Source organism: Pomacea canaliculata, linkage group LG12, assembly GCF_003073045.1.
Source record: "Pomacea canaliculata isolate SZHN2017 linkage group LG12, ASM307304v1, whole genome shotgun sequence".
Classification (NCBI taxonomy): domain Eukaryota; kingdom Metazoa; phylum Mollusca; class Gastropoda; order Architaenioglossa; family Ampullariidae; genus Pomacea; species Pomacea canaliculata.
This window is the reverse complement of record NC_037601.1, coordinates 16775902-16803462: the sequence shown is the minus strand read 5'-3', so window position 1 is coordinate 16803462 and position 27561 is coordinate 16775902. Positions and strand designations below refer to the sequence as shown.

At 42.4% G+C, this 27561-nt stretch overlaps 1 protein-coding gene across 4 annotated transcripts in view; it reads left to right on the top strand.

Annotated features, from left to right (window-relative positions):
* The window catches only part of LOC112576578 (transcriptional regulator ERG-like), a 55166-nt gene that overhangs the window by 9874 nt on the left and 17731 nt on the right, over positions 1-27561 (top strand). For 3 of the 4 annotated variants that reach the window (XM_025259138.1, XM_025259140.1, XM_025259141.1), the window contains exons 2-5: positions 696-1716; positions 18587-18799; positions 19300-19368; positions 19775-19957. In XM_025259138.1, the coding sequence (XP_025114923.1) occupies positions 696-1716; positions 18587-18799; positions 19300-19368; positions 19775-19957 (1486 nt within the window). The remainder of the gene's footprint in view (positions 1-695; positions 1717-18586; positions 18800-19299; positions 19369-19774; positions 19958-27561) is intronic. The other variant, XM_025259139.1, reaches the window with a different exon arrangement.

The window sequence follows — 27561 nt, the reverse complement described above, 5'->3', positions numbered from 1 at the left end:
GCTCTAAAATGTCAGACAACCTAAGAGCATGAAAAAAGTAGTATGATTAGCAGAACCTGATGGTTAACTGGAGAAAACTAGTTTTCTAGAGGCAAAAGAAGGAAGAAACCAGTTCTCACAATGTACGTTTTCATTAAAATACTACCTGATAATATTAACTCCTCGTATTTCCTTTTATTAAAATTTGCACACTTACATTTCCGTCAGTAAAAATAGACAAAATGAGATTCCCAAAAATGAAAGGCTTTGTAGAGTCTGTTACAGTGAACAGTGTGTGGATTTACACTATAGGTTACTGGGATAATGGATAATTGAATATCTCAATACCACTTTAGAGGGTGAAAGAATAAAGTATCTCTCTTGAAATATCTTTCTCCTTATCATTTTGTCATCTGCGCTTGCTATTCTTCCTCGTTTTGCATACAGTATTTCCCACTGTAAACAGTGTATGCATTGTCGTAGACTAACATAATACACCAAAGACGACTTACAAATCCCCATTATTTCAACTTTATTATGCCTCAACAACGAGGCTCATTGCACACAATTTGTATTTTCTTTTCGCTTTCTTTACTGAACCGTACAAGGTAACTGGTGACAAATATTTCGAGATATTTGACAACTGCTCAAATTGTAGTTAATGGAGCAGACATTGATTAACTCATTGACTAACTTTCTCATTGTCATGTCTGCAGGACGTGAGGCGCAAGAAGTCCGGAATAATGCTTTCCGACCCTCACGCAGACGACAGCGTCTTCTCAAGTCCACAGACGTGTCAGCCCAACGACACCGACGACCTCGACGTCAAGCGCCGCCTGCAGGAAGAAATACCGTCTTTCTTTGGCACGGCGAGCGATGGCGAGCGTGGAGAAGATACCAGGGAGGCCGAAGAACCTGCAGGTATCGGGAGACAACCAGTCCTTGACGGCAATGGAGAGCTGGATGGGACAGAGGAACTAACCGAACCTGGCAGTGACGCCGAGGATGTCGAAAGGGAGGTAACGCAGCAGCACTGGTCGTCCTTCGAGAACGGAGTTGGAACTGGGATGAGCATGGTGGACATTAATGCCATGAAAGTGTGCACCTGCAGTGGTTTCGAGATCCCCACCCAAGCCTCACCACTCTACAGCGCCCAGCTACAGCAGCAACAACAGCCCCAACGTCCAGACATCCAACAGCTGCAGCAGCAACAGCAGCAGCTTCTTAACCAGCAACAATCGCAACAGTTTTGTTTTCCAAACATGAGCGACGCTCCTACCTCCACTTCTTCCGTGGTCAGGTCTCCTCCACTGGATCCCATGTTGACGCAATCCCAGGAAATGACCGATTCGGATGGCCTTCCTCCATACGAACCTTCCACTTACATCTACAACACCAGCAGTCATTACTCCTCCAACCCATCGCTGCCTTCTACCCTTTCTCCATACGCAGGTGTCTCGGCTAAAGGAGTCCACCCCAGCTCTAATCTGGGGACTACGGATGTCCTTGGGGGACTTGGATCCCTGAGAAACAGACATGGCCGTCCCACGATGGAGCAGACAGGCGGTGATTTGGGCTTAGACAGGACTGTTGGCGATTCCGCGGCTTCCGGGTCACGGACGACAGCTGACGTGTTTGGTCGCCTGTCGGCATCCATACCCTCGATGGGAGGACAGGGTGTAGATCAAGATCCGGTGGGAGAAAATCTGGAGAAGGAACCAGTGACTGTACCTTTAGGTAAGTGAGCCGAGTGTTTGATGTTTGTTGGCGGTAGTTAAGAAACGTACGTAGTACGGACAGAAGTAAAATACAAACATAACTTATATTTTTGTATTTTACTTCTATAAGTACAACACTCATTTAAGAAAAAATATTGACAGGAATGAGAGACACTTGAGACAAAATATCCGAAAGCTGTAATGAACTTTGACCATTTTACATGTTGGCGGACATGGCTTTTGCAATATATTTGTGAAACAGACCTCGCCGAATCTTAATTTGTGTAATCATATTCTCGGTACAGTGTCTTGCTTGAGCTCTACAATCTCGTTTCTTGGTTTTATTTTTGTTTGATTTTTGTGGTAGAGGTGACACTGTTTTTTGGGTAATCACGTTGCAGAAATAAAAATAACCTATACTAACTGTTTGCTCCGCTTAAGCTTTTACCTTCTCCAGAAGACTAAAATTAACACGTTTTGTGCAATCAGTTTAGAATTTTATTCAAAGTAAATTACTAATGCTTATTTTTCTTTTTCCACACAAAACGAAGAGCGACAGGAAAGAGGGAGAATATCCCCTCAACTCTCACACTAATTCAGTTCTTCTGTATAAAACGTTGGATGCAGTATCTTCTTTACTTCCTGTTGTTCCAAGGCACGACATGCAACCGCAACTAAATTCGGCGGTCTCCACCCTGCTTGCCAAACCTACCAGTGTACCAGTAGGTTCCGCACACCACATTCGTACAATGCCAGTGTTCATACACATACCGCAGCCAGAATCCTTTCGAGGCCTGACTCACTAAAACTGTTACCATGCGAGCTGTGCAAGGCAAGGACTGGGTTAGTTTCTCAGTCAGACGAGATGCACTGTCCTAACCTTCTAGATCGACAGAAGCTGCCCTTTTCTCTCTTTCCGTCCAACCGATTTCCCTTTTCCATCGAGCATTCACTGGGGTATCCACTTTATACGCCGGATTAACTCATTATTAACTCCGTTCTGTGTGTTCGGACAATATCACTGAAGAGGAATAAAGAAGAAAAACAGCTGAGCAATAACAAGAATGCAAATGCATAGCTAAACAGTTGTGTTTTTTTTTTTTATTTCGCAATGTGATCTGACTCAGATGCTCGCCTGATTTTGCAATACATTGTGCTTTGCGAGCTTTGGCACTTGGCTCTCGCGACTTTAGTACATACAAGATATAAACAGACATTTTCGCACCCTTGGATGGGTCTGACGCACTGTACATCTCCCTCGCTCGAGTCTCGAAAATGTTTAAACAATCGGAACATCCGAGCAAACAACTGTCCCTTTCCTCCTGTTAACCGTGGCTTCAGTTTCATTGTAGGATGCTCTGACAATGAGCGCATTGTTTTTCCTCGAGACACTTTGGCGAAAGGTCAAATCAGGTGAACCATTAGGTCATTTTGCACCAATCCAGTGTATGAGGACTAAACGTATTGTCCAGGAAAATTAAATAAAAAAGGAAGAAAGCATAAGGCAGCCTCACTATGATGGGTTCAACCTCCACCTCATGGGAGCTTTCCCGTGTAGCAATGACCTGTCTCTGAGTCACACAATTGCCGAATTTTCCTATTTGTACTGTTTTCCCTCCTCCTGACTAGTTGCGGGAAACCTTGCAGTCTGTCACTTTTGGAGTCTTAGTTTTATCCTGTCAGGTTCAGGCTAGTGTGCAAAATAAGCATTAAATAGTATTATTTTCTTGTAAAGTTGTTTCCAACAAACATTTACGAACGATAAAAAAATCGATAATCAAAAACCATTTTTTCAACCACCAACTCCCTTTACAAATACCCAATACTAAAGAAAATAAAGATGACAATTCTTCTTGGAGATGGGTTTTAAAATAAAAATGCTACTGATTCACATTTACAATATACTTGTTTGTATACTTAGAAAACTTAATTCATAAATTTATAAACGCTGTAAGGAGGAGTGTTCTATTCTGGCTGATTGACTAGTGATGTACTAGCTTACAGTTCGGTTGTTCCACAGCCCATATCATGTAAGAATAATATAAAAGGGCTAGAACTAAAAATAGAAATAATGGAACTATAACTACGTGACTTTGGCAAACACGTTCTGATTCACTTGAAATACTGTACTGCGAGCATTTATTCCAAGAAAAAGAGGAACAAAGTAGAAAAGAGTTCCTCCAATAAAAGAACATATACACGCAAAGAGGAACAAAGCAGAAAAGAGTTCCTATGTTCCTAATCTGCTTGCTCATTATGGCTACCTCAAACTGAATAGTGGTTTACATTTCTGAGGTTAGTCATAGAGAATGAATGAGTCATGTCACCTCGTCAGCGAACCGCTTTACACAATAGAAGTTCTTCCATACGATGAGCGCTGTGTATCACCGAGATTTACTTCACAGGTCAACTTCACTGGAAAGTCTGGTGCCGGTGGGAGGTGAGCATGAATAGTGACAGGGTAGATGGCATTCATCCTATTTTCAACATGAGTAGGTACACGAACAGGGATCATAATCAACTTTTTGCTTTTGAAACCAGATGTGTTTTCTTTTTGTACAGAGTTTTGAGCTTGCCTTTGGTGGTGGTGTAAAGCGTTTTATAATAATAATGGGTTTGCAATGCTTCGTCTTTGGCCAGATCTTAAGCAGATGTAGCAATGGTTTCGGCAAAATTGTATAACTGTTATATGTGCATCTTGATGAAAATGTAACAATAATAGTTTACAGGACCGGCTGCTTTGTCGTGATATAGCCTGGCTCGGTGTAAAGCACAAATTCCCCCACCCTTCTCACCAACAGCCCTTCCTGTCCCTAACCCTCCCATCTGTGCGTTGTCCTTCGTGCCCTGTGGAAACCTTACTTGTGACTGTTGTCTGCTATGCTCGACAGAGAAGTCTTAAGGCTGCTGTGAAAGTTGGCTGTAGTAACTCAGCTGGTCTAAACATGAGTAAATGAGTAACAGCGGATGGAGTTGTTCCCATGCTGCCCTGCCTGGTAATTGGAAACGCGTTGACCCTTCTCTCACACTCCTGCTACAGGTGAACCGGTGTTTGTGTTTCACTGAAGTCTAATATGAAGGTGTTTGCACGCGCTTCTGTTTCTGCTGAAGACAGAGACAGCCACGACGTGTTACTATGGTATCGAAACCCAGCCAGGCGAAGACTACTCCGCCTTGGAAATATTACCTGTTGTATTCTTCATACTGTGTCGTTGTTTGTAGGGGGCCGAACTTGGGTTTTCTTTACCCCTCTGGTGACAGAAGAGATGGGTGCATTAGTTTTCGAGAAAAATGAGATCGGATTTGAAATACACGTATGCGAAACCGGAAAAAAGGCTGAAATCTTGAAACGCCGATTGTGTCTTGTTATCGGACATTGTCGCGCCTGGTCCAATGAAAAGCTTTGTTGAAGGCAGTCGACCAAAAAATTATAAAGTATAAAAAAAAAGAAAGGACATTTATTCTTCGTCTTGCCGGCTTAAACAAAAGGTGTATGTGTGTACAAAGGAAACATTTTAACACTTAGAAAACATTGGACATTTTGTTATGATATTAAAAGAAGAAAAAAATTCTTTTGAAGAAAGAAATAGTACATTTGCATATTATACATTTTCCCCTCTTCTGTCTTTTCCTTCTTCTTTGGTTTTTCTTTTTTCACATTTGTGTCTATCTTACGTTTATAGTTTGTTCTCTGTGTGTGTGTGTGTTGTTGTAGTTTAAACAATGATTTTTTCTGTTCATTGTAACTGTTCACTTTAACTGTTCACTTTTTTGGTAACGGGTCCTGAAAATACTTTCCTTGTCATCACAATAATCATCATCATCATCATCGTCGTCGTCACCATAATCATCGTCGTCATCATACTTCTGTATTTCGTCTGTAGACGTCGTTCAGTTGTTCATCGTACAAAAGATGTTATCAGGCCTAGTCGCCGAGACCTCCTTCAGCATGGTCTCCCTCCCTACACACACACATACCTCCGCACCCAGCTTAGTACTTAAGCCTCTTTGGTCCCCTGGCAGACATTGTGGTGTCCACTTGCTGTGGCTTCATGCAGTGCTATCACCTAGTCCAGACCAGATGTCCACCTGGACACTTAAAACCATCAAGAGCATCTTGATTTTCACCAGTCACACCGAAGTGGGACGATTGCTGCTAATCCTGTGTCTGAAGGAGCCGCTTGCCTAATAATACCATGCAGGACATGTCTTGCTGTCCAGTTACCACGTGGTACAACAAAGGTCTTCTAACGTGTTTTCAGCATGTCAGTTCTTTCCACATCGCTCTCTCCAATCTTTTGTTTAAAAGTGGGATTTTTACAGCTTAAAAGTGCTTTCTCAAAATTAAGCGGATTTACAGTATAATAATGTCTTAAATATTGTGTATACCGGATCTTAACTTTCATCCTGATGATTTACTAACACTTACGCATTACATAGTACCAGCAAGATTCTCCGATTGGTGCTCATAGTATATTATTGTCTTTTTCCATCGTCATTTGAATGTTGTTTACCCTTTTGATTGACAATTGAGTAAATGCTACCGCTTGATTATCTGTCTTTTCATAAGTTTAATTACTCAGTTAATAAATGTCTAATATACTTATATAGCACAGAATATTAAATTGCTATGGGGCTGATGGATTTGAGATGAGAAGTTTTCTGGACAGATGGTTGCTAAAGAGAATGACCATACAAGGAGGTTTATCCTCTGTTTCTTCTTCTCGTCCAGTTTCTTCCTTGCTCACTGCCTTGACAAACTTTAACCATTAACGTTTAACGATATGGTCAGCAAGGTTGAAAGAACGATGATGAGCAACAGAGAAATAAAATGTATGTTACTCAAGGACAAAATTTTATGGCAAAGAAATTTTCCTTCAAGAGTTGGATAAAGAGGCAGGCGAAATGAAGGTGGGGGTGCGATACGTAGGAGGGCAAAGCAGTGGTGGTCGTTGCCTTGTAGGTTGAGAGGCAGGGGTACAATAATTAACGGGCGTGGTTACGGGTATCCACTTGGAACACCTCTTTCATCCATGTACCGCCGTCGCAGCTTGCCACTTCCTCCGAATCCACCCTCTACCCGCCCTCCCATCCTCCCATCACTCACCCCTCTGAACTCCTTTTGTTGTGACACCAAGTCACGCCACTCACGGGAGCTCTTCAGACTCCCATCCCCATCGCCCCACCCTCCTTCCGTCTCACGTGCCGCCCAGATAAGCTCTGGCATCTTGGCTGCTGCTACCTAGGTACGGCGTCGGGGTACGCGGGCCAGCAGCACTCATCCCCCACCCCACCCACCGATGACAAGACGAGAGCCGAGAAGGTGCACTGTCGTCACGCCTCACTTGCTCTTGACCAGTTGTTCGTGAAGGGTGAAGCGGGTAGCTAGAGTGTGGCGGGTAGCGATGGGTGTCAAGCTATGTCCTGACAGCCTGAGTTGCGGTAGCCCCAACTGTGTGTCCAGTCCTGCAGCAATGTTCTGGAATCGGTCGCACCCGGATACGATGTACGGTCTTTCTAATGAAGACTGCACGTGTTTGGAAACAGGTGAGATGAAAAAAATTGTGTGTCTGTGGGAGCGAGAGAAAGAGAGAGAAATCGAGCATGTGAGCGTGCCACGAGCGAGTTAAATATTTATCTTCTTTTGCAACTGTTTGACATGGCATTGCAAATACCATTGACTAAAATCGCGTTCTTTTTAGATAAAGTTTCATAGTGTGATTGAACCTTAAATTTACATGATTCGATGAATCCACCCCATCATTGAGAGTTAAAACTTTTAATTAAGGTGTTCGGTACTCAGATATCTAGATTAAATCTTTTTGATTGTAACGATCCTTCTTCTAATTTACTTGTATTTTTTTTAGGGAGATATTAAGTATATTGAACAGTGAGACAGGTGTTGATAGTATCATCAAGAAAAACAAATATAAAACTACAGCTCAAAGTATTTAGAATTAATGCTTCGATTTAATAAGCGACACAAATCGAAAAGATGGACAAAAAATTTTAATTTAATTATCTTTTGAAAGATACTGGACCATTAAAAACATACTGAGAACTCCACAAACAAAAACAGATTAGCACATTACCATAGACAATAAAAGTAAAAAATTTATTGTGTCAGTTTGTACTGATTTGAAAAGCTATTTGTTCATAGTAAAGTGCAAAGACTTTTCCATCAACCCTTGAACAATATTTTGATATTTAAACCTAGGACTACCTTAGCTTGAATTTCTGTCATCAAAGATGAACAAATTATTAATTACTATATTTGTTTAGTCTGATCATTGCTGTTATATTTTTTAATTGCTGACCTCCTTTCTAATAGCTTTACTAGTTTTGTTTTTTTTAAATACAAGTTTAACGAAAGCAGTAAGTCTGAAAACCGATATCTGAAACTTAATGTGTAATCCTTGGCGGATGTTGTATTTTGGTATCCTAAGTATTGTATTTTGGGTACTTATCGGGAATGTCGATTTTACTGCTTTCCGTCAAATGAGAATAATGCTGGTGATGCCGATAACAGTAATTCCCTCAATATCCGCCCAGCAACATGTTTAGCAGAATAAAAACATCAGGGAAAACCCTGTCATGAGAGACTATCTCATTACCTATTTAATCCGGTTTATACCATCCGCCTCGGTCTGTTTTCCCGAGTTTCCACATGAGATCTCTATAATATGTGTAATCTGTAAAGGTTCCTGAAAAAGCCCAGTACTCAACACTTCACGAAAAATGAAAATGAAAAATGCATATTTGGGGACAAAACGCTTTTTGTGGCAGTTCAATTTACCCAGTGGAACTTTCTGTTTGTTTGTTGTGCTTGTCTAAGTTTCCTCTGGTTTTGCTTCTGGCTCCACTCAACCGGCTGTTAATATCACAGACACGCCTACAAATTGTTACGTGCAATGGAATATTCTTTATTGTTCTGCACTTGCCAGAAAATGTACAGTTCGATATCAGAAGACCTACAATGCAATGGAAGGTTTTACTGCTGTGAAGATTAACAACATGAAGTTCTTTCAGTTGCTTACAAATGTCGATCTGATTAAGACATTTTGCTGTGGCTTGCCAGCGTGAAAAATCGCATTATTATCGCACAGTCCTCTTTTTTAAAAATTAACTGAATTCATAAAACTTTTAGGAAATGAAAAAAAAAATAATCCGAGAAAAGAAGCTTTTGTAATATACATTGTAACATAATGTTGGTTTTGTTGCCTTTAAATATGTTCGAATACTGACATAACGATAATTTTTTCCTGTACCACGTGATAAAACTGCAATTCCAGGGAGATTTGTACTAATACTTCTGTTTTTGCTTCTATTTATTTACTGCGAAAATGTTACACACACACATACATCACATTTATTAAACATACATTAATGTTATTTAAAAAGTCATTTCTAAGTAGTCACAAAGATGTTATTTTTCAAATCTCTTAATACACTTCTGATCTTTGAAACCATAGCAGAATACTATCAAAAGAGGAAAAGGATCAAATCCACCTGTCATCTTTTGTTTCATTACAAGAAAGAGAAGCTTGGATGAATAATGAACCCACCACTATATACAGCCACAGTTTTACTATCTGTTTCGATACGTCCAAATAATTTCTGTGAAATTCTGTCACAGCTTATTCTGTAAGAATTTAGAAGGCGTTGACTCATGCTATTTTCCTGAGCAAGAGGAGTAAGCTAATTTTGAAGGATTTAATTTCATTGAGTTTTACCTTTGTTAAAATTGAAGGTTTTGTTTCTTACTTTGCCCACATCAAGGTATGACAACATGTTCTGTTTTTTCTAAACTGACAAAGCAAAAAACAAAACTTACAATAACCATGCAATGCTGTTTCGATCCTGACTGAGGTTAAAATACTTCCTAGACTTAACCTTTCATCTGCGCGGTCTCTAACGAATGAAATATGCCCCTTTTTTTCTCTCTTTTTCAACTGTGTCGTGATTTCTGTGTTCTGTGGATGTCAGAAAACACCACTAGTTGCTTGAAAAAACACTTTCTGCACTCTCCTCCTTTCTTCTCTTCTTTCTATCCTTTTCCCACCCACTCTTCTCCCCCTCCAGCTTCCCCTGCCACAAGTACTGGCTGACTCTCGGGTTAATCATTCACCTACTCTGCTAGCGACGCGAGGGTTTTTAGCGCCCTGGAGGGTATGTCGCAATACGCATTTGAAAACAAAGAAGGATCCCAAATACATTCATCCCATTGTTTTCCGCACGCGCTAACACATGCCGTAACTCGCTGGAGAAGCGGGGAACTATTTAGCAGCTACCCCGCCCCATCGGGCCTTGTGCGCGGCGCTTGCGTGCTGCGGTGATTAGGCGACATATGCTGAACACTTGTACTCTTCCGCGTCAGACGCTTCCCGACTTGACTACACAATTTTCTTTGGACTCGTTCACGCTTTTGGAAACGGAACTTTTTTTGTTTGAGGTAGGGAAGATGAGGGGAAAGGAGAGAGGGGGGGCTGCCATTGCCGCGGGGGGGACGAGCTTGGCGGAGGTATACAGGAAAACAGCGAAACCATCTGAAAAAACTCCAGCGACTGGGTTTGGTAACTTCGAGAAGGAATCGAGTCCAGATTAAGCACTGTTTATTCAAAGGCTTTCCGCCAGGACCGGAATGTTACTCTTTGCGCCGACAGAAAGTACGGGCTAAAGACAACACATTGTTGTCAAGCCTGGGTCCAAATGTTCCCAGTATCACGTCCGGCGCAGACATTGTTGTATTCCTGTTGGAGCCGCCGTTTGATTGGCGCCGTATTTTCTCGTGTTGTCTTTTCCTGCAATGACAGAGGAAGCAAGGGTAGGGGGGGAGGAAGTGAACTGTTTGATAAACAACATGTATCTTATGCATATTATTGAGAGCCGTGGTGCACATCAGCAAAAATGATACTTACCTTGTAAGTGTTACTCTCGTCATGCTCTGAGATTGTCACGCACAAATACGCGAGGGAGGCAATATGATTGATGAAAATACAACAAATATAAGTAAAATTATACCGGAAAAAGTTTTAAAATTCGAATTATTTTTCTTCTAAAAACTCTTACCGCAAAGTCCCAAAATGTTGATACCGCTGGTCTTGAAACTCTCCTAAAAAAATTGAAAGGCTGTTTTGAAAGGGGTGGGATGGCAAGAGCCCAAAATTATGCAAGAGGCAACAATAATTACCCAGAGGAAGATAAGCTACTTCTCCAACTAAACGTACACGTGCATTTATTTCAGTCAAAACTGGAGTCGCTGGAACCTTTCTGGACAAAGATATCGGAACTCTCATGGAAACAAGTTCAAGATTATGGCTCACAGCCTGACACATTCTGCTCAGTTTTTGGCTATGTGAAAATTTGCAAGAGAGACTCGCACCGATGTTCGAAAGCGATTTATATGACGCGCGCGAAATATTCTAATGAATCGGCGAAAGTGATTAGCTGAGGGATGATAAACAGGATCCTCTGAACTGAATTTAGGACGCATAGAGAACAGCTGCAGCGGAAAATGTTCTAGCTATGGCCATCGTTTGGTTAGCATGGAGGTCGTGAAGACAACGGGAATAGTGAACGCAGTATGTTTTCAGGTTTGACACTAAAGTGCGTGCAACCTTCGTATCATGCCAGTGTCGCTATGTACGAGTGCGTGCGTGCGTGCTGGGAGTGGAAGCCGGCACAATGGTGGTGCTTGTGTGGTGGTCGTCACTGTGTGATGAACTGTAATGGTCGTGTATGGATAGTGCGTATTTTCTCGCTTGCTTGCTTAGAGCCCCTCTGCAAGGAAGAGACAGGGATGTAATGCTAAGTGTTAGTCTTAGTTGTACTCTCTATCTCTCTCTCTTAATGCCCACACACCAAGCACACAAACACACGCATACGCAGTCAGCACTGGCCAAGTGAAGTGACAGCGCTGAAGTAAGATCACGACCGAGAAAGCCTGTTTAACTGCGATAAGTACAAAGGGAACGGAAGTGTGAATGGGTACACACAGCATCCTCTTGTGCCGCACAGGCTTATCACCCTCGACAACAAGCTCTCAAGTGAGCGTCTTCTGCGCTCGAGTCGGTGCTGTCCGGCCTGATGGCTAAGCACGCGACCGACTGGAGACTGATTACTGGTGATGAGGCAAAGGATTGCAACAACGAAACAAAACTGATGGCTGTCACTCGTCAGCGCATAAACTAACTTTTTAAAATTTGATTTTATATTTAGGCTGAATATTATTCCGCTGCAGTAGAAGAGCTGTGATATACGCGCGTGATAAGTATCACAGCCTGTCGGGTCTGACTCTGTACTTTTCTTGCAGTCGCGTGCATGAGTGAGGAAGAGGAGGTTGGAGAATGTGCATATAGGTGTGTCTGAATCAGTGTGCGCGCATGCGCCATGAAGCATTACGTGTGTCTGCGTGCGACCACGAATATTCTGACGAAACGTTAAAGTGCAGAAGCAAAGAAGGAGCTTTGTGACAGATGACATGCCGGTACCGAGCAAAATGACGGCGGACAGCCAGGCATCCACTAGAGAGAGCGAGAGTGAGAGACCGTAGTTGCCAAGGTTACCTGCATCTGCGAGTGATACCTTTGGTGTAAATCTTGTTAGTAAGCGATTGATATCACGTGCTTCATCTTCATAAATTATAGAACTGTGTAACTTATGGAAACTTTAGTACACAGTTCAGAAATGCGACATTATGCGATACGATAAAGACGAGAACCAAAAAAATAAAAAATTATAGCAAGAAATGTGTCGATCTTAATTTTAGTTATAGATTATCTTTCCTTGTGGCAGTTTGTTCTGTTCCCTACATAATTTTATAATGTTTTCGTGCAGTAAAACTAAAATAAATACACTACATGCCATTATTAATGAAAATTGTTTGCAATTACATAAAAGCTTTGCCAAGTTTTTTTACTTCAACTTTGGTTGATATATTCAAACAATGGAGAAGAGATGACACGAAAGGTACGTTCGCTGGGAATGTAAGTACAGCCACGCTTTAAATATCCAAGGAAGTTAATATTCTACACCAGCTTGTCAACAAAAAATCTGTGGAAGGAGGAAGTCGTAGCCAAAGGTTATTAGACCTCTGCAAAGTACAATTACCTAAACCTGATGAAACTTTGAACTCGCATGCTCAGCAACCAAACATTTTCAAGATGTATAGAGAGTACTGTCGGCAGACCTGTGAGACCTGGGGAATTCCAGAGTGTTTTGCTGAGCTAAATACAGACAAGTGCTGAACTAGAAAGTTTGAAGTGGTTGAAAAAAAACACTAGCTGTGGCCTGTGGCTATTTGAAGTCTGCTCGTTAACTATTTATCGCCAGTTCCGCATGCCCGACGTCGCTTCCGGCTATTGGTTTACGTGGCAAGACCTTTTGCACCGTCCTCTACGAAAGGTCTACAAGACAATTTTCAAAGTGTATGCTTCCTCCAAACTTGGCGTAGACTCTCATATACACTTAATCAAAGTTTCTTATCTGTTTTTACATCAGTGAAATAGTACACTCCTTTCGTGTTCTTGTGACTTTTTAAAAGTCAGCGCCTTCTTCTCGCTCTTCACGAGCTGCGAGCTATCAGCTTCATCAAATTATTATTCTTGTTGTTGTTGTTGTTGTTGTTGTTGTTGTTGTTGTTGTTGTTGTTGTTGTTGTTGCTGCTGCTGCTGCTGCTGCTGCTGCTGCTGCTGTGGTTGTTGTTGTTACTGGGGAACAGCATAGCCTGAGCACTGCTTGGATATACCCGAAAAAAGTATCTGCGTATATAATATTACCCATTGATGTTTTTTGAAAGGCGCTGTATGAACGCTTTTTCAGAACTGAAACAGTAGCTATCTGTTGATTTCTCTTTTCCATTGATGTCGTTAACATTCTTCATTGCTGTTGATGGTGATGATGAGGATGAGGAGAAGAGGAGGTGGTGGTGGAGGAGGATCAGAAGTGCATGTACCGGACCGAAAAGGTGTACACCTTCCCATTATATTAAAATATAAGTTCCAAAAAGTTTTCTCCACCAAAAATAAGAGAGTATTATTAAAACAAGCCAACATTACTTTTAAAAAGTGTATTATACAAAAATTTGCTTTCGTATGTGCCTCAAATATATATGTAAAAGTCAAATGAAACGTAGCGATCATCCGGTTTATTTTTGCCCGATGTCCACTACGTTTTATTTGACTGTCTCAACTATATATATATATATGCATTATATATGATAATGATTAACACAAAGGATAAGATAAGAAAGAAGAGAAAAGTGCGGGACTAAGTAAATGAGCACTGTAGAAAAAAAAGAAGGCAACAAAATAACAATGACGATTATGATGTGAGCATAATGTTGGATGATCAGAACTGCTGTTAGAAATGAGTCAGGAATGGAGGGTGAGAGAGAACGAGAAGAATAACTGCTGTGGTTGAGACGGGGAGAGAGATATAAGCCAGGACAGAGGGTGGGAAGTGATTATTATAAATACTTGGTATGAGATTACTATCATTCGTATAATGATTGTATTCTCGATGCCCCTAAAGGGTGGAGAAAGGAATAAAAAATCGTGAATCTTGAAATCTCGGCAACGTGTGGAAGGTTAACACTTCCTTTGAGGGGACTGTGAGGCTACCCATTACCTGTAAGCAGTCAGTCAACCCGAGGCTGCCGTCGTCCACCCTGATCAATGAGACTTCTTCCCTACCCTACCCTCCCTTCTCCCCTCCCCCCGGTAGCGGTATCCATAACAAACTAGGCCAAAATTTAATGAAAGTTTAAACAGTAAGATGGACAATACTTTAGCTTGGGGGTGGGATAGGAGGTGGAGGCTCCTAAGAACAGCGAGCTTCGCGCTTGTGAGCGTAAATTTGGATCCGCCACTTAACGTTTGCCCCCTTCTCTACCTCTGTCGACGCTGGAGGGAGTAGAAAATAACTTATGCACATGGAGAAACTTTCCTGTGACGTCACATGCTCCACCTCTTCCCCAACAGTCACCTCTCAGACATTTGCTATGTGACGTCATCATTACAATGGTTGCCACGCGCAGGCCCAGCCTACACGCTTCCGGCACACACTTACTGACAACAGAGCACAAACAGGAAAAGCTAAATAAATTGCGATAAGAAAAGATTATATTAGATGCTTTCGGTTTCATCATTGAAAACCGCGACACGGATGATTTTTAAGTGTGTTGTAGTAAGACTGGCTGCTCCAAACACATCAGTTCCGTGGTTGTCAATTAAATATTACCTTGATGAATTTTTACAATCTTTCCTTGCTATAATTAACTTTTAAAACTTCTGAAATGTTTGGACCTTCCGACAAAATGTATGAAACAATGTTTTCCTCAAGATAAAGAGAAGTTTTCGCAGTTTTACCTGAGCGTTGTCGGTTTTATCGCTTATATTTTATTAGTGTTTTGAAGTAAAGGATGAACACTGTTTCAAGCCACGATGTAACCTTTTTACCTGAATAGGATTAATGGGTGGTTTGTTTACAAAAGTTTCTAAATTGATAGGAAGGACAACTTTTCTTCTTGCAAGGATAGTCATGAAACATTTCTTCTCTGCAACAGAATTTGCGCATTCTTTATTTTTTCAGTCTTTAGTGAATCCTGTGTGGATGTGGATATGAATAAGTGAGTGGGTTGCTGGGTAGAGTATCTCTACTTTATCCATTACACACGGTTTTGTTTCTTCTTTCTTAGTTTATAAATTTTAGCACGTCTTTTTGAAACGACTGCTTTAATTAAAAAAATAATAATGGTGCTGTTGAACGTGGTTTGTGTCGCACGTGTGTGTGTGTGTGGGCGTTAGCGCGTGGGAGGGATGTGTATGTGTGTGTGTGGGCGTAAGCCCGTGGGAGGAATATGTATATATGTGTGTGTGTGTAAATTGTAGAAGTGTGTCAGGTTTTTGTGAGTGTATATATGTGTAGGTGTGTAGTCTTGTGTGTATGCCTGTGTGTGGAAGGTAGGTGAGTGTATATGTGTGTAGGTGTGTAGGTCTAAGTGTGTGATGGGGATGTATCTGTGTATAGGGTGGTGTGTGTGTTGTGGAGTGGGGGTGAATTTGTGTGAATAGGTTTGTGTGCAGCTGTGTGCATGGCACTGAGTATGTGTATGTGGGTGAGCGAGTGGGTGGGTAGGGTTTTGTGAGTATATGTGTATAGATGCAAGTATGTGTAAGCTTGTGTGTAGGTATATAGATTTGTATAGGGATGTGTGTAGGTACATGTTTGTAGATGTGTGTAGGGATGTATGTGTGGTGTGTGGTGGTATGTTTTATTTTGGTGGGAGTGAGAGTATGTGTGTGGTGATGCATTTTGTGAACTTAGCCGTTCTGCTTGACGCTCTATCAACAAACATGTCCACTGGCATTGTTTACATCCTGTTTATTCCGCTGCTTTGCTGTTCCCTTATGAGTCACGTAGTCATTCAAGAAAGTGGAGGGTCGTGGAGGGCTGTAGAGGTTCCATGAACTGTCGATCAAAACCTTGCCTTTTAACTTTGTGAATGAGCCTGCCGGCTTCAGTGAATGGAGTCGAAAACAGAGCGACAAGCGGAAACTCTACACGACGGAACTGGCTGCTTCAGGTGGCATTTGCATCATTTACTCGCAGCTGTAGGCGGGAATCCTAGCTTTTGTGTGGGAGGTTAGGCAGTGCTGTCGGCTGCTGGCTCTCTTTTGTTAGCAGTATTCTATTTCTGTGTGATGGCTCCGCTGGTTAACTGGTTCCCTTCCCCCTCACCTGCCAAAGTGGCATAAATAAAGTATTTATAAATGTCAGTATTGATTAGAACTACAGCTCATTATGTTACTAACTTTCCTCTGTTGTTTTGTTAATGTTTATCTATTCCTCTTTCCTGTTTGTCTTAATTTGCTTTTCTTCTTGTCTTTCTTTTGTTAGTTACATCCCCCCTTTTTTTTCTTAGTTTGCCGAACCGTGTTCCTGTTGTCTTGTTCTTTTTCTAATTGTTGTCTGATACCTTCAGCCCTCTGCCCTGAAACTTCATCCATTTCACACATTAGTTTTTCTTTATCTGTTTTTAACTTATCCTATGTGTAGTTAGATCAAACATACCAATGAGAAGATAATGATCATATGTGAGCTGATTGCTTTTATATACACATATCATTTATGGTGATGGGCAAGTGAAAACCAAAGGTCGCCAAACACTTTAGATAGTATGCAGGCTTCAGGATATTTTAATATTTCTCCCAGGGATGGTATAAGGCAGGGGTGGGCAACTTCTCCAGTCGGCGGGCCGGATATGGGGAAATGAAGTCCTTGGCGGGCCAGATTACTGGATCAATACCTTAATCGCGTATTTATCTACATATGCAAGGAATAAATCGTGTTTAATGTAAACTCGTAAACTTTAATTTTAAAGCATAGAGACCGGAAACAGTATTTAATGATGTTAACGTAATGTACATCAACAGCTGCTGAAGTCAATGAGACAGCTGCGGTCGATCACAGTTGTCAGCAAGTTGCTTGAACTCAGGCTGCATGTCGGACGTAGACATCCTGAGTAACGACTGCACGTGAACATCAGTTAGACTGGAACGCAGTTTGTCTTGTTAATGTTCATGGTCGTAAATGTTTGCTCACAAATGTATGTAGATCCGAACAGAACAAGTAGTTTCATGTCATCTTTCTCAGAAAATGGGCAAACTTGGACTCATTTAGTGAAGCATAAAGTTTGTCAATGCTTTCAGATTGGAATTTCTCTGTCAGGGTAGAGACACACTGCAGGTCAATCCATTCCAGCTGTAGGGCATCCGGCACCTTTTCAAAGTCAGCTGTAAACGGGGATGACAAGATATCAAACTCAGCAGCAAGTTTCTGGAAGTCCGCAACACGACGAGCAAATTCATTGTCTAGTGTAGATACAATATTGGTGTATTTCTCAGTTTACATCATCTGGGCTGCCATAGTCTCCAGGGTAGGAAGGTGTGTTGTGATATTCTGACAAATTCACCATCACTGAACGATTTGCTGTGCTTGGCAATGTTGTATGCGACCACCAAGCTGGCATGAGTAGCAGCTTTCTGGGCTACTTTGGTTTTTATAAATACATTCTGCTGCTTTACAAGTTTTCTGTCCAGTTCTGTTGCTCTTGTTTGCCGTTCCGCTGCTGATAAAGTCCTGCCATAGCCTACCTTAGCCTGCATGTGTCGTCGCATAATGGCGGTTAACATGTACTCTTTCATCACGACAACACTTTCACTGCACAACAAACATACTGCTTTCTTGCCGACTTCTAAATCTAATTCTAACTGAAAACAAAGAACCAAAATAACTAACAGTCACTATTATTCGACGCAGTAAGCAAGTAATTAGTACATGTAGTGGGAGATTGCGGCAGAATGTGGCCGCGGGCCACATTATCATGTACGACCAGAAACAGTCTGCGGGCCAGTCAAAATCCCTTCGCGGGCCGGATCCGGCCCGCGGGCCGTATGTTGCCCACCCCTGGTATAAGGGGTCACTGAAGTTAACATGACTCATTTCTGATCATGATATATGAAATTATTCAAGATTTACCTATTGAACTCTTTTTCAGTACTATGTTTTTACTAATTGGTAACACTTTGTAAGGCAGTAGTTGAGGGTTCCCTTGGACCTATTTATAGCCATGTTTTTATCAAGTGCTGGCTCCACACTCGGCAGTTGTTGTCAGTTATTTCAGACCTAAACATTAACCATACTGTCATCAACTGCAAACTGCACATTAACTCTCGCTGACTAACAACTTTGCACTAGGAAGTAGTTGCTGTCTCTTCTAGAAATATAAAAGGACATTCTGTAGATTTGTCAACCGGCATCTGCAGTTAGGACATGTCTATTTTTGGTGGGGTCATAAAGTAAAACAAACTGGGTCTTTCTATCTTCAGACGTAGAGTCATGGACGCGAGAGCACGTGCGTCAGTGGCTGGAGTGGACGGCGCGCGAATACCAACTGCAGGATGTTGACGTCAGCAAGTTCCAGCACGTGGACGGCCGGCGTCTGTGCGCCATGAGTCGCGAGGACCTTGTGCGCCTCGTCAACACACACAACGCCAGTGTCCTGTTGCAGTACCTCGCCTACCTGCGCCGCAAGCATGAAGGTGCGTGCACTATACTCCCAAGCGCGTGCCGATTTGACCCTTCCCCCCTTCTCGACCGCAAGATAGGGATTACTACTTTTCAGTGAAAGCTAATTTTTTTTTTAAATTTAAAAAGTTACATCAGTTTGAAGAATCTTGCACGTCTTTACTTCCCAAGAATGAGAACGTTACTTTTCATAAAAATCATGTAATTATTTCCCCCAGATTATGCTCTTTCCAAAGAATCAAAGAATGTCCCTCGTAGATAGATAGCTCTGACAGAATGAACATAAAGGTATATACAATGCGATAAAACATATAATTATAAAGCTCTGACAGCGGGGTTATAAACAATCCTCGTTTTTGTCATGGCTTCTTTCTTGTCTCCTGTTGAACAATGTTTTTGGACGACGCCATCGACGACATATCACGCCCTTTCAGTGCAAGTGCGTGCATGCATGTGTTTATAAGATTACCTGTTTCCTTATTGTAATGCTCTATGTTTGCGCATCTGTCCGCAGACTGCATGAAAAGCGCCAACTCTCGTCTAAGTGGCGGTCCGATCAGCAGCACAAACAATTTCCTGATTGGTCAGTGACTCCGGCTGTTATGCTCTTTTTACTTGATTTTTCTTCGTCACGAACTAAATAAACGATTTTTTCCAATCAATAAAAGCCACTCTCGTGTCAGACATAAAGTTTGTCATATCAACCTATGTGCAAGCACATACTAGTCTCCCTCTTATTCTAAGGTTTTATGATCATATCTTAGTTTATCTAGCTTAAATGCACTTTAGTGGACAGATTGTGTATTCTCTGTGTCTCAAACCAGAACAGTGCATGATTCTTTTCATTAGATTTTAGTTAGTGTTTATTGAATTCCAGCAACTTTAACAAAAATGAATATTTAGATTATACGATTATAAATCATCTTACACGTCTGCTTGTATCTTTAGCTTTTTTGTTTTTTAATGCGCTTGAAATCCTATGTTTTTAGGCACAGAACAACAACTCCACCAGCAGCAACAACCACCCCATCATCAACAGCAGCAACGTCAAAGCCCACACATGCTTCATTCGTCGCCAACCAGCACCACTCACTACAGGGGCCATATTGGTGCCACTGCTGTCTCTTACCCCAGCCACGCTGGGTCTCCGGCCTACTGCATGCCGAAGCCAGGTGGGACATGACAATTTTTCCATTTTTCTTCTTTTGTACTAGCTCTGTTTTTTGTTGTGGTTTTTTAACACCGTAAAGGTCTTCTTCACTGAAGATGTTTGGAGGTTAATTTCCTAGAACTAACCGCCATATATTATTTTGCCACATAGATCGCCTTATTTTCGTTATTAAATAATCACATAGTCGACATTTTCTGTGTGGTTAAGAAGGCTTTTTAAAGACATTTTATTCTGAAGCATGCGGGCTTATGACTGTCACACAGCAGGGGGCGTAACTATGGACTAAAGACATATAGTCTGGACTTGCTCTGTCTCCGTTCCATAACCACATCTCAGTGATGTCCCTTAAGCTAATTATCGGGAAAATATCTTTAGTTTACCTGACCAACCTCAGAGGTCTGCGCCACATTGCTTCCGATCCATGCTTTCCCCCGAGGTAAATATCGTTGTCGCTGCTCATTTCCGAGGTAACTTTATCCCAGGTCTATCTCTATCTGCCAGAGGTGGAACATACTTTGGGGAACGACAAAAAGCCTGCGAATGTTGGCGATAAAATTACGACGCTTGACGACAGTTGTATTGAAACTTTCAGTAGTGTACATATTAACACAAAGATATAAAGGTGGTGATGTGGTTCCAGCATGCGTTCAATACCAATTCAGTACAACTATTAATAATCCGTCAGGTCATAACTCAATGTTACAAAATATTTAGTCAAGCCTCTGGTTGAAATATAGCACAAAAATATATCAGTTTATTCACAGGAATGATTCCTTAGATAAAGTGAAAGCTTGAATTTGTCGACTTTTGTTATTTATCAGGGATGTTCTTTCTTGGAGTTGCTCACTTTGGAATAGTTTGGCAGAGGGATGCTGTCGTTTGGTCATGTGCGTTCTATAACAATTGTGTTAATTAGAAAATTTTAGAATCTCTTATTTAAAAAAGCTGCTAAACACTTTTAAGATATAAAACCAGCAAAACTTTTACAATACAAGAACCTGTGACTAAAGAATCCTTAATGATGGCCATACTTCAGATGTAGTTGTAGACTATATAAAATTTCTACTATTAATAATTTATTCACTTGCTTTTATGGATTCTTCCTTTTTACATTTTTTCTATTCTCCCCTTACTACAACTCTTTAGCCTCGCTTCTTAATGCACCAGTTAATACGTATTCTACCTCGTCACGCTGGATATGCTTACTGTCTCGTGAGAGACAAATGTGTTTAAAATTGTATTCCATTACCGCTCTTGGGCGAAGAATAAATACACACCTGAAACCTGACACCTAAAAACAGTTCCAATGCTAAAGGTGATCTCAGGCACTGTGGCCGAGGTAGCGTGTTCAGGCAGCTCACCGCCCTCGTTGGACCCTCGCGGTGAGTTTATTTAAAATCAAGAGGCAGCGTGCCTGGTGCCTTGCTGCTGATGTTAGACCGTGACAGGGCAGAGCGATCAAACACGCGCATTTTTGTCCGGCGGTGTTCAAGGCTACATTAGCAGATTGCAGGCGCTGCCAGGCGCATCTCCTCGCTCGTTTAGATGTGTCTCGCCCAGGCGGCACTGGAACTGAAGTCCGCACACGATGACCGAACTTCCGGGGCGGAGTGTTGGGAGGGAGGGGGATCTAAAAGAACCTGTCTCTTCTGGGGGTTTTTTTCTTTCTGGCACGTGCTTCTTAATATGTTTGTGATGTGAGTGCTTCAGCACTTGAGTGCCGGGGAAGGAAAGAAAGAGAAAATGACCTTTGACTAGGACAGGGTTGGTTTTAGACATTGGGCCAACCGGATTTTGTGTCCTTAATGCCACAGTCGCTGTAAGCTGCGGTTTTTGTGTATTCTAGTATTTTGTAATATTTTGTATTATTTCCTATTTGCTAGCAGTTCTTAGATATATGTACCTTAATAATCTTTTCAGTTTGTATATTCATGTCTACGTGACCGCGTGTATGTTAATGCAGTCGATTAGAGAAATTATTGAGACGGAACCGACACACACACACAAAGAGACAGTCTCTCTCTGTCTGATCGTGTTCCTCAAACAGTTATATGAACACGGTTTGGTTTTTTTTTTTTTTTTAAAAAAAACTCTCGTAACTAGGAATTCAGATAACTCTGTGACATGTTCAATGCCAGAACTGAACCCGACGTGTCACTCGGGTGTCTGACAGCGGGATCGAGGTTGTTGACGACAGGCTGCAGTGCGCAGTGGCACCCACTCGCCAGTTGCCGACAGTTTAGCAATTATGAGAACCCTGTCTCTAACCCGTCTTCGGGGGTGATCTCCTCCTCTGCTTGGTTATCTTTAGTATGTGTATTGAAATTGTCACCATAGGAGGACCTTGCATGCAACATTAAATAAGGTGGTCGTTTGAGGCCTAGAGACTAGATTATCCCTCGTATGTTCTTTGACTTGAAAGCGTTGTTTTTTTCAGAGTACTTTTCTGGTTAATGTACAAAAAGATTATTGCAGTCTTTACTTTCTCTCTTTCGTATCGCCTCCACACACTTCGGAACTCCCAGCTGTCCGGAACTGTCCTGAGTTCCTCGTTCAGTCTTAGAATCTGCAAATCCCTTTCTCTCATTTCACACTTTCATTCTGGGACACGCACACGCACGCACAAATATATTTAAATATGCATGCATACACGCACGCACATTCACGTACGCATCAAAGATTTTTCCTACTAAGAACTTTAAAAGCCAAAAAATAAAAACAAAAATTTTAAAAATCCAGAGAAAACGGTACAAGCGTGCGAAGGGTTTAATTTGCAGCTCACTCAGCAATGAAAGCGAAATTAGATCCCAGAGCCCATCGCCGTCGCCGACAATGTTGACTTTTCCACCGGAATGTATCATTGCGCGCTTTATTCCCGGCCGCAGTGTCTACAAACGGCTGGCTGGCTAATGGCGCGAGGCGATGTAGCTCTGAGAGCCTGGCCGCGCTGTCTGTAGACTCTGTGCGCTCCGCGTTCCCCCGGGGTCCGTCCTGGGGGAGCCAGCCTCCAACCGTAGCACAATGCCGCCAGGATATCGCTCATTTATCAAAATAGATCCCTGGCCAAATGTATTCCACAATCATAACAGTCATACTCGGAAACGAGTTTGCTGTTTCATTTTCCTGCGCCACAATGAAAAGGTAAATACACGTGCTAAAAGCTCGCCGGTGTCTGTCCATGGTCCAGGAAATTCGGCAAATATTGGACTTGCCTCGCGCCCGGGTACAACTTGTCCTGCTGGTGACACCTTATCCTGAAAGACCTCGCCGCGTCCGCAGCACAGCGGCGTCTTCCGCTGGACGGACTCCGGTGCCTGATCGAGACGAGGGGAGATTATCGTTAGCTCCGCGTCTGAGGGCTGATTTGCAGTTTTCACTGGTTGCAGCGGCGCTCTAGTAATTACTGATAAACTCGGGGAAACGCAATTACTCGGCGTGGCCCATTACTGACGCTAAATAGCTCTTTCCCTCGCAAACGACCGCCATTGTTCCGCGACAGCCAGCTCTCGGGGAAGACAACTCCCGGCGTGGGACCTTTCCGTTCAGCTCTTCAGTGTCTGAAAGCCAAATCTTTTTCCTGCTCAAAGTTCAGACCAGATTCAGTTGTCCACAAACTCTCTGTGGTTCTGTTTTCGGCGAGGAGGGCGTAGATCGATTCTGAACTTGGTGTGTGTATGTGTGTGTCTGTGTCTGTGTTGTTCTTGTGCTTGTGGAAATCGGTAGACGTATAGACAGATCCACAGTCTATGTTAATAGGTATATAGATAGATTATTGTTATAAATGTATGCAGGTAATTTTCAACCTTTAGTAACACCAAAATATTTAATCTATTAATCTTCTGAAAATAGGGGGAAAACCACAAAAAGATTAATAACTATATAGACACTTCTACTCGCTCTTATATTACTTTTATTATATTAATATTATGTACCTATTTTTTTATGTATGCCTAATCTTAATTCTGCATATATTTTGCTCCCTAAATCAAATAATTTAGTTATTGCTTTCGATTTTTTCTTAGATTTTTGTAATAGGCAGTCCCAAAAACCTTACAGCAATTTATTTTTCTTTTTAACGAATATTTGAAGAGAACACCCTTCACCAAGAGAGGGGAAAATTTAATAATAATTATTCAAACCCAAACCAGTCCCTTCCTTTCAACCCCGAGGGCAGGTCAAATCAGGGCTGTCCCTCTTTCCTGTAAAGGCGCCTGGAAAGATCTTTTGATATTAGAAAAATTATTAGTTTCAGGGAAATGCTAAACCGTTCATTGGCTTGCAGTTTAATCCAAATACCTGAAGAATGCCATCGTTTTGCTTCATACTGCACCACGATAGTCTTTCAAAACATTACCAAAAACGGGGAAATATAAAAAAAGAAGGAATAGGAGAAAAGATAGAAGGATGTGTGTGATGGTCTGACGAGCCTGTGTGAAATAACTAATTTCAGCGAGCGAGGCATCGCTTGTTAAACATTGACCCTCTCTCACAACTGCAGCCGTCTCCATAGAATCTGTGGAAGAAAATAAAAATGATGCAGATGAGTTCCCAAGATCTTGTGGTTAGGACTGCTTCTCTTAAAGCTGTACTTGACACAATTTTTCTTTGGTGTATTAGAAACAATTTTTATTTGATGAATTAGAAACCGTCCAGGGCAGAAAAGTTTGGTGAAATGCCAAGAATTACCTCTTCATTGGACAGAAGCTTAAAGACCAAATCGAATGATTCTCTTTTTTTTTTTTACAGATAGCTATCGGCAAAATCGAATGCACTGACTCCTGTTTGAAAACAAGATATAACTACATGTAGGAATAGGGTCTCTACAGGGAATTTGCCATGTAGTAGCAAAAATAAGGATAATAAAGATAAAACATGAACTAATCATTAACAAAACCCAATTGCAGACAACTTTTCCAGAACAATATCTAATCGATCCTGTAGTTTGTTAAGAAACTGCTTGTGCTTCTTGACAGTTAAAAATAAAACCGACTGTGTCAGTGGGTTTGTTTTATTAACGTGCGTCAACTGAAACCAACGGCAATTTTATTTTCAGAACGAAAAGCTGCTACACGTGCTGTAAACATTATATCTGTTGTTAAATGTTTTGGTGAAGAGCTGATGAACTGCTTTCAGTTCTGGTCATTCTCTTGCGAAGAAGGCAAGCCACTGGAAGTGGTGCAAGACGACCGCTGCACAAAAGTGAGCGAGGCATCTGGCAAGCCGCAGATTAGCCCCGGCAACCACTGCAGCCAACTCTCAAGATGGAAGCCATACTCTGCGCCCGAGTGCCGTGCGGCTTATTATTAGAGCCTCGAGAACCGATGAAGGTGTTTCAATCTCGATCGCGATCCTTTCCTCTGTCTGTTGACTCGCCATCTATCCACATCTAAAAGATATCATCAAAAATTCGACTGTGGCAACGGAGCCATTGCCTGCCATCTTGGTCGTTAGGAAGAGTTGTACAGATGGGAGGAACGTTAGGTCACAGCTCATGCACACAGTTCTATCAGGCATAAAGTCGATGACATAGCGAACAGTTTTTCTTGTGATCGTGTTCTGTAAAACACTCTTTTGCTTGAGTGCAAAATGCTTTATTGAAAATATTGGAATTACCAACTGCATCGTGTGTCCACATCTTTGCAGCCTGACACCATGCAGACGACCGCGCCAACAGTGCTTGCCCTGTGCTACAGAGTAAGGTACAAAAAGACCGCATACACACACACATACACTCGAACACGAACCTTACAGACACTTCCTTCGGCGCAGAAGTCGGGAGTTTGGAACTCATTTAGACCTGAACGTGGAATATTAACTTTGTCCAAATATCAATCAATCAGTACCTGGTCTTTCGGAGAAAATTAAAAATGGCAAGAGAACAGGCTTGGTTCAGCCATCCATGCGCCGCACATTACAGACGGTTCACTATTTATACAGCCTATCAGATATGAGTTGTTAATATTTATTAACCATTTTTGTGATGAGAGATAACAGTTGTCACCCTTCAGAAGGCTGAATACATTGGCTTGGTTTTATGCTGTGGTTGTGTGAAACTTGTAGATTGAAGGAGAAGACGCAGTAAGAACACTGAGCTATGTGGAGGCAGAAGGAACAAGATTTATGTGTCCGCAAGTCCAGTGTTGAGAAAGGACCAGAAAATGTATTGAGAGAACGGAGCTTCTCTGCGACAGTATTAACCGCTCACTGGCGACTTCAAACGGCTGATTTTCTACGGGAGGAGAGTGAGGGGGAATCGGACGTCTGCTGGAGGAGGAAAGAGGACCAGTGCGCAAGAGGAAGTCGTGCGGACGGGAGGGGAGGTTCGCCACTTAGCACCCATTCATTGATCATTCGAACACACGCGGGCGTACCGCTTTTTCCTCTCTCTGTCCCCCATCTTCCCCTCCCCAACTTCCCCACACACACACACTCTCTCACACACACAACTCTACCCCATCTCGCCATCAGCCGGCCCCTCCCCTTTGCTTCTGGGACTGCGGGAACCGATCGGCGCGCGAGTGCTCTCCCGTGTGGACGGCACTGGCGGGAGGCGGAAACCACAGAGCCCAATCGTCGGTAGCCTGCTGCTGGACCCATTGTGCGCGCCCCCTGGCGGGACATTGAGCTCTGTTTACCGGGGTCTTCGGCGGCGGAGTGCGAGCTGTCCAGCCATGGCTATCACACACACAGTTCCTGCAGGAAGTTATGCCTCTCTCCCTTTACTCTCTCTCTCCACCCAAAGATCACTTTATGTCGACCACAGGCGCACGCACGCACGCACGATGGCGCGGCTCCCTCTCCCTCCCAGATGTCCTTTAGCGCCGAGCGAGCGGCGAGGGCTGATTGATTGGTTAGTTGTTGCAAATTACAGTTATTGTATTAGTAGGGCTATATAAGGAGCGGCGGTTGGGAAATGGGAGGCGATAACTCCTGACGCCACTCTGTCAGATTTACACGTTCGGCGCGATCGCTGTATGGATTCCCTCCCCCAGATGCTCTGCTCGCTGACAAGCCTGTTAGTAGCGCCTGGCTCTTTAACGTCTGGCTCCAACGCCTGCAGCGTGTCTCTCTGTACGCCCTGACATGGCTGCGAGCTGGTCACAGTAGAAGGTGAAAAAGAGAGGGAAACCCCCACCCCAAAAAGAGGAAAAGAAATCCGTCAAAGGGCATACGTCTAGCAGAGACTTAACACATTAGTGTCTCTCCCCCAAAGTGTCTATGAGAGTGAAAATTCGTTTGGACTCATCTGACTAGAGTGCCAGGCCATCGGGGTCTTTTCTTCCCAGAGTAAACATGGCATGGACCTGGAGTCAGGAGCTGTCTGGAAGCAAGTGAGATTTACAGGGGAAAGAATAAATCAGCAATCTCTTTATCTGTGGACAGGGTTAGGAAAGACACTTTTCAGCCGAGGATAACACTTCACTGGACAGTCCACTGGTGAGCAGCGCTCACGGATGCTCAAGAATTAATGACTGGACATAACTGTGGTTAGGAACTCAACGGACTAAAAAGAGCAGGCTTTCTAAAGGCAACATTACCAAGTGAACACTTACGTATGATACACATTTCCTGAGGATCCATCATCATGATTGGTTAGTTATGGTC